The following is a 16,602-nucleotide window of genomic DNA, read 5'->3' on the forward strand; positions in this document are numbered from 1 at the left end:
AGCTTTTTACGTATGTATGTGTGCATGTATACATGTATGTATGCAGCCTTTTAAAACCTTTGTTGGGTCTAACAAAACTAGATTACATACAAAAGGACTTGAGCAGAACTTAAATCAAAATTCTGTCTCCCTCATTTCTCATGGTGCCTACAGCTCTGTCCTCTCCAGCGGCAGAGGGGCAGTGGGCTCCAGACTCAATAAATCCCACTGACTTTGAGCAAACTACTGACTCTCTCTGCATCTCAGAGACTTCACCTATAACACTGAGACAATGTAAGTGTATATCTCATAGGTTTTTGTTATAATTACAAAGTTATTACATGAAGAGCACACATAAAAGTATACAGCAAAGGCTAGATAGAAAGAAATGGGTACATTTATTTCTAGTACTCATTTTTGTCTTCATCTCACTTAGGGTTTTGTTGGATTAAATATGATTTAGTAGAAAGCCTCAATTATAAAATATTTAAAAAGTAATTTTAGTACTTTTCACTATTTTTAGTAATTTGAAGTAAGCACTGAATATTTTAAGTAGCCTGTCCAAGTTAATGGTACAAAACTGTAATTAGAAATATTTTCAAATTAATTTGCTAAAATATTGGAAAAAGGGTTTATGCTTCTACCTTATGTAAATTTTTAAGAAAACTATTTATAGACAGTATCTTTGCTTTGAGTCCAACCTTGTTTAGTGAGCAAACATTCTAAATCAAATAGAGTCTAAGTTCTGAGTTTTTACAGCAGTTGTGTTCTAGCATTTAATGTCTTTTCGCATCAACTTTTTTAGAAAGTGAGAAACTATCTTTTAAAGCCTTTTCTAATGAAAAGAAAGCCTCCCAATATAGTCAGCCCTCCGTACCTGCAGGTTCTGCATCCATGGATTCAACCAACCATGTACTGAAAATATTTGGGGAAAAAAATTTCATAAAGTTTTAAAAAGCAGAACTTGAATTTGCTGTGCGCTGGCAACGATATAGTAGTTACACTGTATTTCCAACGATCTACTAGCATGTACATCATATTAGGTATTATAAGTTATTTAGAGATGATTTAAAGTCTAAGGGGGATGTGTGTAGGTTAGATGGAAATACTATGCCGTTTTTATATAAGGGACTTGAGCATCCACAGATTCTGGTATCTGAGAGGGTGCCCAATCCCCCTCAGATACCGAGGGACGAGGATGACTATATACCGCTTTATACTGCTTACTCAGAGGCAGTTTATTTGAAACTGATACAGAATTCTTAAAATTAGTAAAGAATTTTATAAATATCACAAAGGAGCTTGTTGAGTAAAAAGGATCAAAAGAGATTCACAAGATACATATGCAGTCACCTAGGAAGGTTCCTGGGCTGTCATTTCATCCTCTCTTTTGTGATTCACCCTCAAAAGCCCACTGTAGTAGAAAGAAGGGAAAGGGATGAATGAATGAAGAAAATCTGCACATCAGAAATACCAAAAATCACCACCCCCCACCCTGACCCCTTAAATCAAAGCGTAGCTTCTTTTCCATCTCACTTTTCTGGAACGAATATCTGAGTACTGTCCTTTAAAGTGCCTGCCCTCTCTCCTCCTACTTCAATAAATGCTTACTGAGTAGCTACTCTACAGAATCACTTTGCCCGATAGAATGGGGGATAAAAGATAAATGAAGCATTGTACTTGTGTCATATGACAAAAGAGGATTATTACTATTGACAGCTACCCTGTATGGAGAAACACCTATACACTGGACAACACTTATACACTGGGTAACTTACAGATAGTAGCTCGTTTTTATCCTCACAGAAAATCCCACTAGCTAGATATTATCTCCAGTTTATAGATGAAGAAATGGAAGCTTAGATTAAGTTATGGAATTTGCCCCAAATCAGACAGTGATTAAATGGTAAAAAGCCAAGATTCAATCCAGGCAGTTTGACTACTAGGTCTTGTTTTTAACCATTTGTGGTCTATGGAAAAGCATACACACTGAATTCATCATAATGCCAAGCAGAGGCAGTCATTTAATGTGATTTGAAGGGGCTCTATGAATGTATTTTAAAGTTATATTTTTAACGTCAAGATTAAAAAAAAAAGATTAGCACCACTCCATAGAGCAAGAAGGTTCATCTGGAAAATTAATTTTAACCAATACACTTCTAAAATTAATCCAGAGATTATTTTAACCTCTCTGAAACCATTTCATTTATAATAAGTAAACTGTAGATATACATAATGAGACGTTTTCTCTGGGTAATCCTTCTAAACCTTAGATGTCTCTGGAGAGTCTTTAAGAATTTTGGAAATATTTTATAATGCTTTACAAAGTTTGAAACAATATTTTATTTCATAATCCTATTTTTCAAGGAGTTTTCTTATGGAAAACTAAATTTTGGTACATATATAACTAAGGCAAATTATCTATGTTAACAGTCTCACATATTTAGCATTTATGGTCAGTTTGTTCTTAACTGTTGAGATAAATCCACCTCAAGACTCTGTTGAAAATTGTATAACAATGTTGTTACAATGGAATGGTTTGAGATAGGCTTGAATTTGAGATAATCGATTTATAAGACTGTAGGCTGGTGTAGCTACTGAATCACCTACCAAAAATTTTCTTTTTTAATATTGTATCATCAAAGCTCTCAGTACAGGTTTAAGTAAATGTTGGATAAATAAGCAAATGACTAAGTACATTTGTTTAAACAAGTTTTTAGCTGATACTGATGAAGAATGTTTTACTCTTACAGGTTAAAGAAAAGTGCCTACTTTGATAAAAGGGAATTTTTATTTTCCTATTGTAGAGGCAAACTATATTTCTTTCTCTGTTTTTGATATCTGCAGTCAGAAGGTCCAGCTAGTTGGTTACGAGTCGTAGCCTAGGGCACTCTTTAGAGGGAAGATGTAATTTTACCTATTGGCATAAGCACAAGGATACACCATATATGGCTGAAAGGCCTAAGCCAGCATGAAACCCCATGAATCACTGCAAACTTTTGGAGGACTGGACTCTAAGGTAGAATTCAGGGTGACTTTAAAAGGAGTAGAATATTCAAAGTTTAAGAATAACATAAGGACAGAGCTGTGATTCACAACAGCTGGTTAAGGATATACAGGAATGTAACAAATTTGTACCTAGTGTTTAATTATTTTAAAAACCTACTCCAGAGCAGCAATTTTCCAAAGTATGTCCAGTGGAATGTTAATAGATGCCTCTTGCAAAAAAGACCCACAGTTAAATAGCTAAAGTTAAGGAAGTTTCCTTAGAGCTTCTACAGAATTCTAAAGGCAAGTAAAGGGAATGCACTATTATCCTAACTACTCTGACCATGAAACCCTTTTTCTTGGAACATTTCTTGGGGTTATTATTCGATAGAACATATTTTGAGAAATGCTGTTCAAACAGAATCATCTGTTCCTTGAATGTTTGTTAAATTTAAAAATAATTTAAATTAATAATTCTAATCCAGAGCTCAAATAACACACCTTGTATCTAATCATTAACGTCTATGAATCAAGGTTCCTATTGCCTCTTAGTAGCAGTATAATCTCAATTGTAGGAAACATATGTAAAGGAAAAAGTACCCTATCTGGTACTGAATTATAAAAAAGTTATAATGTAACTATAAAGTTGCAATCCCATATCATTTCAAATTGTTTTTTATTACACACACACACACACACACACACACACACACACACACACACACACACACAGAAAGGTACCATCCCATATTTCTCATAAGTCTTTTCAAAGAACCTACATGGTGATGGATGCTTAATGGGTATTTTATTTGAAAACTTTTGGGGGGAGGGAGTATGGTATTAGATAAGGGAAAGGGAATCTGTGATAATGAAACCCACAGAAAAGCCTCAAAACTCTCAGATCTCAATATTACAGCATCTGAAGAGCTTTGGTTCCAAGATTGGCTTATTTAAGATGATGGAACGTTATCTTCCTGTGCACACATTTTTGTGTCCACTAATGGTTTGGTTATACAGTTCTGTTAGTTGTTAGTGAACTTAAGGTATATTATGGATTAATCAAGTCTTCATTGGCCTAACCACCACAAGTAACAGGAATTTACCTGCGAGTTCCAAATTCAGATGCCCAAACATGGCTCTGTTTGTTGCAATCTAGTTAACAGAATTATGGTTTGCCTAAATGAAACCACTGGTAAGAATTCTCCTAGAATGGAGCAAAGAATTAGGTAAAGACTCTGAAAAGGATAGAAGAGTGATTTGGCAGTAAGCAAGTTAGGGAATGTCAGTTCTTCTCATGGTCTCTTATTCTGATGAATGGCATGATTACCCCACCCGGTGCTAAGCCCCAAACTTGGAATTCTCTCTAAAACCTCCTTCTCCTCGGACCCCACTTTTGAATTCTGTCAATTCTGCCACTCATATCTTTCTCAAATCCTTCTTTTCCATCCTCACTGCTTCTATTAGGTTGAACCATATGATACTTGTTTCTTTGTGTCAAAACCAGCAACTTCAAATTGCTTAGCCCAAAACCTTAATTCAGGCCTTTATCATCTCGCACGTATATTTTTGAAAAACTATGTTTTCCTTGCCCTTAGTAAGCCCTAGAGTCGTCTTTCTAATGAAAACCAAATAATAGCACCCTGGCGCTTAAAATCCTTTGGGAGCTTCCTAATTCTCTATAGGATAAATTCATACGCCTTAAGCTGGCACATAATTCATTTTGATCCCCTCTTCTCTTCCTCTCTGGTCACTGTCTTTACACACTCTGCTCCAGCAATACTGCTTTACTTGCAGTTTTCCTCTCGGACTATGTTGTTGTAGACCTCTGTGCTGCTGACACACTGTGGTCTTTGCTTGGAGGCCTTTCTATGCTTTCTCTTCCCACTCTCCTCCTGAGAGATTCCCAGTTAACATCTAAAACACGACCCCTTCTGTGATGCCCAGACAGTTGGTCTCTCTGTCTTCTAAGTTATATCTGAATTGGAGTCTGTGGCTTTAATGCTGTTTTTATATCTGCCCTCCCACTGGACCGTTAATTCTCGAAAGTCATACTATATTTTATAATATTTACACTGTAAGTACCAAAATGTTGACTGTGAAATGAACAAATGGGCCTGACAGAGCAGTTATGATGAAGAGGTAAAAGGACTACCACAGGAGTTCATTTTGCTATGCTTTCTTCATACTTTCCATCTTGTCAACAATATACTTGGTCCTGTACTGGTGTCAGTGAAAATGGATGGGATTTTAGGCTGCTATAGGTGAGACAGGTAGTAGGAAGGTCCAAGTTAACAGCTGCTTTTGCCGCAGGGAAAGATGCCAAGAGGTAGCATCTGACGGGAAGGAACATTCCTGTGGCCAACCAGCTGGAACAGTTACTATGGTGAAGTCAATTATTTATACGAAGGAGATTTACACAAGTCAAGGAATACCTTTACTTTCAAGCTTTTTCTCTTGCCATCTTCTTTTAATCTGTTTCCTAAATAAATGAACGGTTTCCTCCGGGACTTACTTTTGATTTACTGTGTCGTATGAGGGCAGAGAGCAGTCTGTTTGACTCCCCCATCACACCAGCGTGATCTTTGGCTTCACACCATTCCACCAAACGCTCCACTAATTTAACATTCTTTCCCAGTTGTTCAGCAGCTTCTGCTATAGGAAAGAAGGCAAACCACAAAGGAATGAATCACTGATAGGCAATCAACTGAAGTAACTGGTAAAGATGTAAGAGTGTGAAGGAAAATTACAGGTCTGAAAACAGAACACAACAATTTTATTAAAGCAAGAACTGCAAATATTCCGTATCTGATGGACTACTGAGATTTTCTATTCAGTTGTGGACTTTGTTATACAAAAACAAAATAAACAACTTTATACTGTTTTGGCTCAGCCTGGCAGTGTGTTAGTACTTTGGAAAACTGTACCGAAGAATTTTTAGCAGTACTCTGAGGAATCAGTATAGAGAAGGTTTAGAATTTAGAAGTAAGTAAATAAATGTAACTCATCCCAAGGATTGGTTTTCATTATTGTTTCTGTAAACAGAAAAATGATCTCCCTGTTTGCAAAACAAATTTAAAAAAATTTTGACTGTCACTGTATTGCAACTTGATAATTTTACAAGGTAAGAAAGGGTATAAAAAATGCCAAAACATAAAAACCCCTCAAGAACCACTAATAAATTAACCTAAAATCAGATTATATGTACTAATAAAGAGAAATGCAATATAATTTCCATTGAAAGTCAATTATAACAAGCATGGAAATTAATGAATGGGGGTTCCAAAACCAATCTCTTTTTGCCTTTTATTTGCTACTTATCTTTATGATTACATAATTCTGAAAGCTAAAAACAGGTCCTTTTTCCACTAGAGGCACATTAAGACTATTATACCAAAAATGCACCTTGAGAAAGCATTTCTCTTACCTTGTGCATCTATTAACATTCTTAATGTTCCCAGGAGTTTGAACTGAACTGGGGGCATTTCAGATTTAAGAAATTTCAAAACTGCCTCTGTGACGCCAGCTGATAACATCTTTGCTTTATTTATAACTAGAGAGAGAGAAAAAAAAAACACTGATTAAAATGATAGCATTTTTGATGATAATCATTCAATTCAATATACATTTTTTGAGTGTCTTATTATCTTAAGGCCCCATGTTATATTTGTCTACTTAAAAACAACATTGTTACTTTTCTGTTAATTTTAAGAATGGAACTGGGAATGGGAGGGCTAGGGGATAAGTATCCTATTTGTCTACAGGAGCACAACATACAAAATCACACTTACTTGCTTTTAAAATCTAATCATAAACTAATAATTTGTAAAGGAAATCTGATAATGTTGCCTTCCTATTTATGAAAAGCACAATTCCTCAACTTTGATAAATGTTTCTTTTTACCTCTGTCCTGGACCCAACTGTTAATATAGATATTATAGACATTAATGAACAATATTAATCTGCTACATGAGCCAAATTGATTTTATATAGATTGCATTTTCATATAGTTATACTATTTTACCTAATCAGAAATTTACCTTTAGAAAGTAGAGTAAAAGGATAGTTTCAACTATATCCTGTATTAGTTCCCGTGATAATGTGATTTCAAAAGGCTTGTAATCCAAAAAGGCACATTAAGGCTATTTAAAAAAATTGTGTCTGCTCGTAGGGAAAAAGAATTCTTAAAAGTCATTCTTTAAGGGAGTCTGTTAATTGATACCATTATCTTACCTCAGCTGAAGATGCTTAAAAAATCTTAACTATACAATATGATGAAAATCTAGGAGTTCACAAAAAGTAATAGAATATTTGAATAATCTGAAAAAGGAAGATTATGCTTGTATAGTCTCAGAAAACTTCTTTAACATATGATCTCCATTTATTAGTAAGAAAAATGTAAGCAATCTGAAGACTATTTTTCTTTTCTTGGTCAGGGCAGGTCCACAAATCACATAAATATCTTCCCCAAACGACAGATCTTTATCTCTTACACAGTTGGCTCCCATTCTTTTTGTTTTTAATTAATTTTTATTAGAGTATAGTTGATTTACAATGTTGTGTTAGTTTCTGCTTACAGAAAAGTGAATCAGTTGTACATATACATATATCTACTCTCTTTTAGATTCTTTTCCCATATAGGTCAGTACAGAATATTGAGTAGAGTTCCCTGTGCTGTACAGTAGGCACTATTGCTTTCTGAGCTATTGACCTTGGCTTTGATGTTGTTTCAGAGCAGTTTCTATGACTGAAACCACGAATTTCATTTAAATAATAGATTAAAATATTGGACTGCACTGAGAACGAGATAAAAGCATTTGAGCTAATAAAGAGGCTACTGATACAACTGTCTCAAAGCACCCCATCTCATAGATGACTTTTAGAATAAATCTCATTGGCTCCCATTCTTAAGTCTTACCTGGAATGGCTAGGTTTCTGAGGGCACTTAGTGCCGCGTGCTGCACGGTTACGTTTCCATCTTCTACATGTCTGTCCAGTAAATCCATAAGTTTTTCTACAATTCCATTGTCTACCATATGGATACAATTTCCATCTAAATAACAACAAAAAACATTTTTTTCCCTCTTTACAAATATCTATAAATATTTTGTAAAACTGATGCCTGCCCATTATCTACATTAGGGAAAATGGAGCTATAGGAAAATAAAATGAATTCCATCTCCTTCTTACATCAGATTTACAGATTTTTTGTTTGTTTACTGACTGAGAATCCGATTATAAGATTCTTAAAATAGATAAAATTTTAAAAACTGGCCAAAATTTTAAAAAACTGGCCAAAAAAGTCTCTAGCTGAGTTCCTGATAATATATCAGAAGATGAGTAAGTAGAAACCACATGCTTAAAATGTCCTCCAGTAGTTTCCATTTATAGTGAAGTATGCCAGTGTTCTGCGAACGTTACAGTGACAGTACTCTACACTTTGTCATCATGGCTGATATTTAAATTATTTTTTAAAGACAGAATTTCTGAAACATTTATAAAGCAGAGAGAATATTATAACGAACTACTATTTACCCCCCGTTTAGCTTCAATAATTATCAATATTTTGCCAGTCTTAATTTCATCATTAAGGAGTTAATGATGGTCCCCAGAAGGAAGGAAGGAAAAATGGAATAAGTCATCTATTATAACATGCTATAACAAAAGTTAATACTCAAATAAAATCAAATTAAAAACAAAAATAACTCGTATTTCCTAGACACAGTATAAGTTTCTAGAGGGAATAGCAGAAGTGTCAGACTTCAGAAATATACATGGAGGTCTGGTGCCTCTGAAATTTTATTTAAGTAAATATTCTATCTTAAACCAGAGGATTACCCATGCTTAGATTTTATAGGTGTAACACTATAAATGAGGCACAATAATGAATACTCAGATTATTAAATCCAAAATAAAATCACCAGGCAAAAAAGTATATCCTCCCACATCAGATGTTTATTAGAATGGGACTCAAGTTTATTCATCTCTGAAGTACACAGTACTCAAAAGAAAGACTTCATAATCACTGTCATGACCTTTAAACTATTAGAACTTAGTTGAATTGCATAAAATATGTAATTTGTTGGGAAAGTCAATATTAGTATTTCAGATTTCTGAAAAATTAAGGTAGTATTACACACAGATACTGCACACGCTTCTGAACTGTTTTAGGTTTAGTATACGTTATGGCAAAGCAAAATTTAAAAATACAGAAGGTCTGATTTAATAAGGATGAACTCATATGCTTACCATTTCTGGCAAAATTTGCAATTGCCAATGCTCCAGCAAGCTGTAGCTGGTGGTTATTTGATGGAATCCAAGACAGTACCCTTTGAAACACATTACCTTTTCCTCCTTCAAATAATTTCTGCATGGATTCATCTAGAGGTAAATGCAACAGGTAAGAGGAAAATACTTAGAAGTAACATATCCCTATTCTTAACTGAATACCCAATTGGGAAATCACATAGATACTTTACAATCTATAATTCACAAAGGGAAAAGTAATGACTCTATTTCTTAAATAAATTTATAAATTTATTTTTGGCTGCGTCGGGTCTTCGTTGCTGTGCGTGGGCTTTCTCTAGTTGTGGTGAGTGGGGACTACTCTTCGTTGTGGTGCACGGGCTTCTCATTGTGGTGCCTTCTTGTTGCAGAGCATGGGCTCTAGGCGCACGGGCTTCAGTTGTGGCACGTGGGCTCAGTAGTTGTGGCTCACAGGCTGCAAAGCGCAGGATCAGTAGTTGTGGCTCATGGGCTTAGTTGCTCCGTGGCATGTGGGATCTTCCCGGACCAGGGCTCGAACCCGTGTCCCCTGCATTGGCAGGCGGATTCTTAACCAGTGCACCACCAGGGAAGTCCCAGTAATGACTCTTTTTCTAATAACCTTTTAGCAGAGGCTGGACAAAAGGGCTTAGAATTTTTCTAGTCTAAGTCCCAAGTAGCCATCTCGCTTTTAGTCCTTTGGTGCCACAGCTGTCTCTTCTATATGACAGCTCTTTAAATACTGGAAGATGTATTTAAGGTTTCAAAATCAACAAATCAACAGGATTAAATGTGACAGGAAAATGAGAAAATGCCTAATATAGTATTTATAAAAGAGACGATAAATTTTTAAATATCTGACAGTCATGTTCTTTCGTTGGCATAAATTACAACTCACCTCCAAGAAGTAATAAAACCATTAGATCTGAAGCGGTTTTGAGCTCAGCAATATCCTCCTCTTTGTCACTATCCACTTTCTGCTGAACAATCTCTAGTAGACATTCTACCAGGCCTGCTTCAACCAGCTGTAGCTTAATAGCATCTAAAGAATAATGTGAACAAAATAACCAAAATTTGAGATGAAATAGCAATTCTGGTATAAGCAATTTAATGTAAAGAATTATAAAAAAACCAAAAAAGTGTATGATTTAGATAACACACCTCTGAAGATCTGAGTTTCAAATGGGAGTATCTGACACTGCAGCTTAAATACACAAAAGCTTTATTTCATTTCTATTTGATATGTCACTTTTCACAATGTCTGGCAGCAACTAAACAAATTGATTCTCAGCACTGAAGGTAAGTAATATCATTCTACTGTTATTCTAGATACTATGCTCACATTTAAAAGGCAATACTATAAAATACTGCACACTGTTTAAAATAAAACACACATAACTGTTAAAGTTAAAACACATTCACTAATGGAGTTTGAATACAAAGATACTAAAAAGAGGTATTAGTAAATTTCAAAGTATATCCCAAGTATTTACATTTGGATTCATATTTGTACAGATGTTATTTTTCTAGGGCAGTTAATTAATTTGTAACTTTCTGAACTTGAAAGTCATGTTTTTAAAAAGCGTTTCAGGTTTTCATTAATTTGAAGCTTTCTTGGGTGATGGGTACATGGTGGTTCATTATACTACAATCTCTCTACATCTGAATAGGTTGTTTTTTTAAAAAAAAATAAATTTATTTATTTATTTATTTTTGGCTGCGTTGGGTCTTCCTTGCTGTGTGCAGGCGTTCTCTAGTTGTGGTGAGCGGGAGCCACTCTTCGTTGTGGTGCACGGGCTTCTCATTGTGGTAGCTTCTCTTGCTGCGGAGCACGGGTTCTAGGCGCGTGGGCTTCAGTAGTTGTGGCACGTGGGCTCAGCAGTTGTGGGTCGTGGGCTCTAGAGCGCAGGCTCAGTAGTTGTGGTGCACGGGATTAGTTGCTCCACAGCATGTGGGATCTTCCCGGACCAGGGCTCGAACCCGTGTCCCCTGCATTGGCAGGCGGATCCTTAACCACTGCACCACCAGGGAAGCCCCTGAATAGGTTTTTAAATTTTCATAATAAAAGCTGAAAGAAACAAATAACTTTCAAGTTTTCTAATGGATAACTCACAAACTAAGGAATTTTAGAGACAGAATTTACATACCAATTATATTTTTTAAAATTATCTTCATAGCAAACTCTGTGAGCCTATCAAATCGATATTGTTTGCACCACTAATGTCTTAAATATTCTTTCATTATAGAACTTACTTCGTTGAAGATTTTATATTTGCATCCATATCTGTCTCCCCCAATATACCTCATTCATCTTTGTGTTTTAACCTAAATTGGCCTACTTAAATATTTTGGGTATATTTGATACTGCTTAAGATAAATGCTGATCAACTGACCTCAGAAATATATTTGTTACACATAAATTTAATTTAAATTTTATTTTCTAGTTGGATTTTATTTTAGTCTTCAGTTTCCCTAAGCTGTATATGCACATATCTACAGCAATGGCAGTTCAAGTTTTTTATTTGGAAGAAACTTTTTTATTTGGAAAGACTGTTTTCATACTTAAGACTTGTTCTTTCAGACAATTTTAATGTGTAAAAGTTTGGCTTTTTTCTATCACTAGGATCGCTGATATTCTTTAGCATATTATTTCAGAATACACAGAATATTCAACCTGTAATATTTTTTTAAAAGGTATACTTGCACTGTGCCATGCTGAAAGTAGGGAGTTTCCTTGGTTACAGAATGACAGAAGTAGAAATGTGTGGCGACTAGAATTGAAAGCCACAATGAAAAAGCCTTAAAAATACAAAAAACCTTGAATTATACAAATCCCAGTTTAAATGTTGGAATCACTCTCCTTTGCATACAAGGAAAACCAAGGATGATATGCTAAGGCTAGTCCAGAAACAAGTTTTCAAAAGTATCATTCAATCCACAACACAGTTATAAAACACAAGTGAAAATAGTGGAGGACAAAACAAATAAGAGAGAAAAACACTGTTATTTTGAAATATTGCAAGGAAGGGTACAGGTCATTCTCTGGCATAAAACTGACTGAAGGTCACAATGAAAATTTCCTATTTGGCCAAACCACCAAATGAGAGGAAAAATAAATTTCTTCCTAAAGAATAAGATCTAAGGCATTCAGAAGATTTAAAATGTGTCAGGATTAAAGTTTACAGATCTTTCCTCTCAACAGTTTAACTGTAATCACATATATATGTGGGAGTCTTAAATTGCCTTATTAAAAAGGATTAATGAGGCATTCTGCCAAAGCAGACAGCCCAGCACACATTGATCAATACCATTCTGCCCAAGGACATCTATCTTTATCACCACCGTTTGCATATATACGTACATATATGTACATACATGTATCATATATATGTACAAGTATATGTGTATAAATGTGTATTTGAAAATCTTTTCTAAGTGGTGAAAAAAAGCCCACAAATGCCGCAGAGTGCATAAAATATACGTTACTCTTAATCAATTATTATTACTAAGTAAATAACTGTGTAACTATCACCTAGATCAAGAAATTCATTGCCAACAACCCTGGAAGCCCCTCTGTGCTTTACTTTTTTCTATCACTTATCCCTCCCTTTCAAATCACCATGCTTTTTAAGGTAATCACATCCATACTTTTATAGTTTCACCAAATAATCATTCCTAAAAACTATAGTTAATTTTAGCTTTTTTGTAACTTCATATAAATGGAATCGTAAAATATGTATTTTTCAGTGTTGGCTTTTTCCTTTTAATATGTTTATTATAAGATTCATCTACACTATTGGTTATAGCTGTCTTCATTCTTTCAAAACTGTGTATTTTTCCATAATATGGATATACCATAATTTATTTATTCTACTGTTAATGGATATGAGTTGTTTCCATTTATTCATTATTATAAATAATGCTGTTATGAACATTCTTGTAATGGCTCCTGGTGCACATGTACCCATTTCTGGGTATACACCTAACAGCGGAATTGTTGGCTCACAGGGAAAGCATATCTCCAACTCAGTAGATACTGTTCTCCAAATTGTACCAATTTACACTCCCATCAGCAGTTAATGAGTTTCCACTGTTCCACACCTTCATCGACACTTGGTATTATCACTTTCCGGTGAGTATACAGTGGTATTTTATTGTGGTTTTATTTTGCAGTTCCTGATTTTTAATGAGTTGAGCATATTTTCATGTGTTTATTAGCCACTTGGATTTTATCTTTTGCCTTCTTAAATCGTTTGCACATTTTCCCACTGGGTTTTGTACATTTTTCTTAATGATTTGAGGGAGTTTTTCTATATATTGTACACATCAGCCCTCTGTTGGTTACATGTGTTGTAAATAAATTCTCATCTACTGTCATGCTTTTCACTCTTAATGGTGTCCTTTGAGGAATAAAAGTTTTTCCTTTTAAAATAACAAAATTTATAAATTTTTCCTTTATAGTTACAGCTTTTTGTGACTTAAGAAAACTTTCTGTACTCCAAGGCTGTGATGATATTCTCCTATTTTAAGATAAACTTTCTTGTTTCAACTTTTACATTCAGGTCAATAATCTATCTGAAATGAAATTTAAAAAATAGTATTGGTACTTCCCTGGTGCTGCAGTGGTTAAGAATCCGCATGCCAATGCAGGGGACACAGGCTCAACCCCTGGTCCGGGAGGATCCCACGTGCTGCTGAGCAACTAAGCCCATGCGCCACAACTACTGAGCCTGCGCTCTAGAGCCCACGAGCCACAACTGAGCCTGCGCACCTACAGTCCATGATCCACAACAAGAGAAGCCACCACAATGAGAAGCCCGCACAGCACGATGAAGAGTAGCCCCCACTCGTTACAACTAGAGAAAACCCATGCGCAGCAACGAAGACCCAACGCAGCCAAAAATAAATAAAAATTTTAAAAAATTTAAAGAATAAAAATAGTATTAAGTGGGATTGTATGAGTGTCTCCAACAGTTTTTTTTTCCATTCCCAGCACTGTTTATTAAAAAGATTGTCCTTTCAATATAGTTTTGCAGTGACACCTTTTTTTCTTAGTAAAATAAACATCTACTAATGCATCCATTTGTTTCTGGGCTATCCTGTTCCACTGGTCTTCTTGTCCATCTTTGAACCAATACCACATTGTCTTTTAAATACTACAGTTTTATCAGAATGAAGTTTTATTATTGTTATGCAATAAAATCAGTTCTGCTACCTTAGTCTTTTTCACAGTATCTTGGCTACTCTTGGTCTTTGGGATTTTGATGAGAACTGCCATAAGTCTTCAGATCAATATGGTGAGATATAAGATCATTACAAAATCAAGGTTTCCAATCTATGGAAGTGATATAGCTTTGCACTTATTTAGATTTTAATTTCTCTTGATGACTTTCTACAGTTTCCTTGCACATTTATTTATTTTTTTCAAATTTCATTTGATGGTATTTCCAAGATGACATTAAAAAGTAACAATTCTAACCATTTATTGCTTAAACTGGAAAAGTTTTTTTAAAAAGAATAACACCAAAATGGGCTTCCCTGGTGGCACAGTGGTTGAGAGTCTGCCTACCAATGCAGGGGACACAGGTTCGTGCCCCGGTCCGGGAAGATCCCACATGCCATGGAGCGGATAGGCCCGTGAGCCATGGCCGCTAGGTCTGCGCGTCCGGAGCCTGTGCTCCGCAACGGGAGAGGCCACATCAGTGAGAGGCCCACGTACCGCAAAAAAAAAAAAAAAAAAAAAAAGAATAACACCAAAACTGTATCTGTTAAAAGACTGTCATTGTCTCATACAGTCCCACACTCTTCTTGAAATTGCAACACAACCTCTAGATTTCCCAAAAAGAGAAATCCAAAATGTGGTATCTTCATAAAGAAATGGCACACAGATCTATGTGTTTTACCCAATGGCTTCAATAATTTCTTTGTCTGGGTCAGTATTGGTTTCTGCAGAATTGGAATGCTGTCTGGGATAATGACTATGGGTCATCTCTCCATTTGTAAGTTCAATCAAATGAAACACTTGCTTTCGAACAACTAGCAAAGAAGAAATGAACAATGAAATCCAGTATTTGCTGGATATGAGGGTTGTTGACAACTAAGAATAAATAGAATAAATAATTAAAGTGAAGCAGGCTTATATAACAGAATGTTATGCATAACTCTTAAAACATATTGTTGAGCAACAAAAGTTAAGAATACAAGGAAACTTATAGAAAAATGTCACTTGTGTAAATTATAAACAGATACATTCATGAAACTATATCAATACAATTTCACATAAGCATACACAAACACATCTATTACATGCATTAAAGTCGAATCCTCTGGTAAATGGTGTGCCTGAGGAAGACAGTGGTAGGGAAGGGCTAAGGAAGAAGGCTACAAGGAGAGAGACCTTGTTTAGATTACACATCTTTTATTAGTCCATTCTTAAGTATTCCTTTTTTTTTTTTTCGCCACGCCGCACTGCTTGCAGGATCTTAGTTCCGTGACTAAGGGTCAAACCCAGGTCCCTGGCAGTGGAAGCAAGGAGTTCTAACCACTGGACCACCAGGGAATTCCCTTAAATATTTCATTTTTTATACTATAGTAAACAGTGTATTTTTAAAAATATATTTTCTGTTTTTGCTGGTATGTAAAAATACAATGCTTTGGTTTTTAGATGTTTTTCTTTGTCTTGCCTGGCAACCCAACCAAATTCTAATTTTAAAAATTAATCTATATATATATATTTTTTTTTTTTTTTTTTTGCGGTACGTGGGCCTCTCACTGTTGCGGCCTCTCCCGTTGCGGAGCACAGGCTCCGGACGCGCAAGCTCAGTGGCCATGGCTCACGGGCCCAGCCCCTCCGCAGCATGTGGGATCTTCCCGGACTGGGGCACGAACCCGTGTCCCCTGCATCGGCAGGTGGACTCTCAACCACTGCACCACCAGTATATTTTTGATATACATAATCATATCTATGAATAATGATAGTTTTATTTCTTTCTTTCCTATATCTTTTCTTTCTTTTTTACTCTACAGCACTGGATAGTTCCTACAATACAATAAGAAATAAAAATGGGGATGACCTTTCCTATTCCCAATCTTAAAAGGAAATGCTTTTTGTTATACCACTCAGTATGATGCTTTCTATAGGCTTCTGGTTATATATTCTTTTCATTCTCTTCTAGTGATGGTTTGCAAAGAGTTTTTAAAAATCATGGAAGGATGGTTAATCTTCTAAAATGCTTTTTCTGAATGACAAGATCATATGATTTTTTCCCCTTTATTAAGTTTTAATGTGACGAATTATATTGATTGCATTTGGAATACTAAACTACTTTATATTTCTAGAATAAATCCAATTTGGTATGATGATGAATTTTTAAA

General features: G+C 35.3%; 1 protein-coding gene across 5 annotated transcripts in view; it reads right to left on the reverse strand.

Annotated features, from left to right (window-relative positions):
• RAP1GDS1 (Rap1 GTPase-GDP dissociation stimulator 1) overlaps window positions 1-16,602 on the reverse strand; it is a 257,700-nt gene that overhangs the window by 14,624 nt on the left and 226,474 nt on the right. For 4 of the 5 annotated variants that reach the window (XM_060299768.1, XM_030865633.2, XM_030865632.2 and 1 more), the window contains 5 exons: window positions 10,127-10,270; window positions 9,214-9,345; window positions 7,883-8,017; window positions 6,392-6,517; window positions 5,480-5,619 (listed from right to left, as the gene is read on the reverse strand). In XM_060299768.1, the coding sequence (XP_060155751.1) occupies window positions 5,480-5,619; window positions 6,392-6,517; window positions 7,883-8,017; window positions 9,214-9,345; window positions 10,127-10,270 (677 nt within the window). The remainder of the gene's footprint in view (window positions 1-5,479; window positions 5,620-6,391; window positions 6,518-7,882; window positions 8,018-9,213; window positions 9,346-10,126; window positions 10,271-16,602) is intronic. The other variant, XM_030865634.2, reaches the window with a different exon arrangement.

Source organism: Globicephala melas, chromosome 5, assembly GCF_963455315.2.
Source record: "Globicephala melas chromosome 5, mGloMel1.2, whole genome shotgun sequence".
NCBI lineage: Eukaryota > Metazoa > Chordata > Mammalia > Artiodactyla > Delphinidae > Globicephala > Globicephala melas.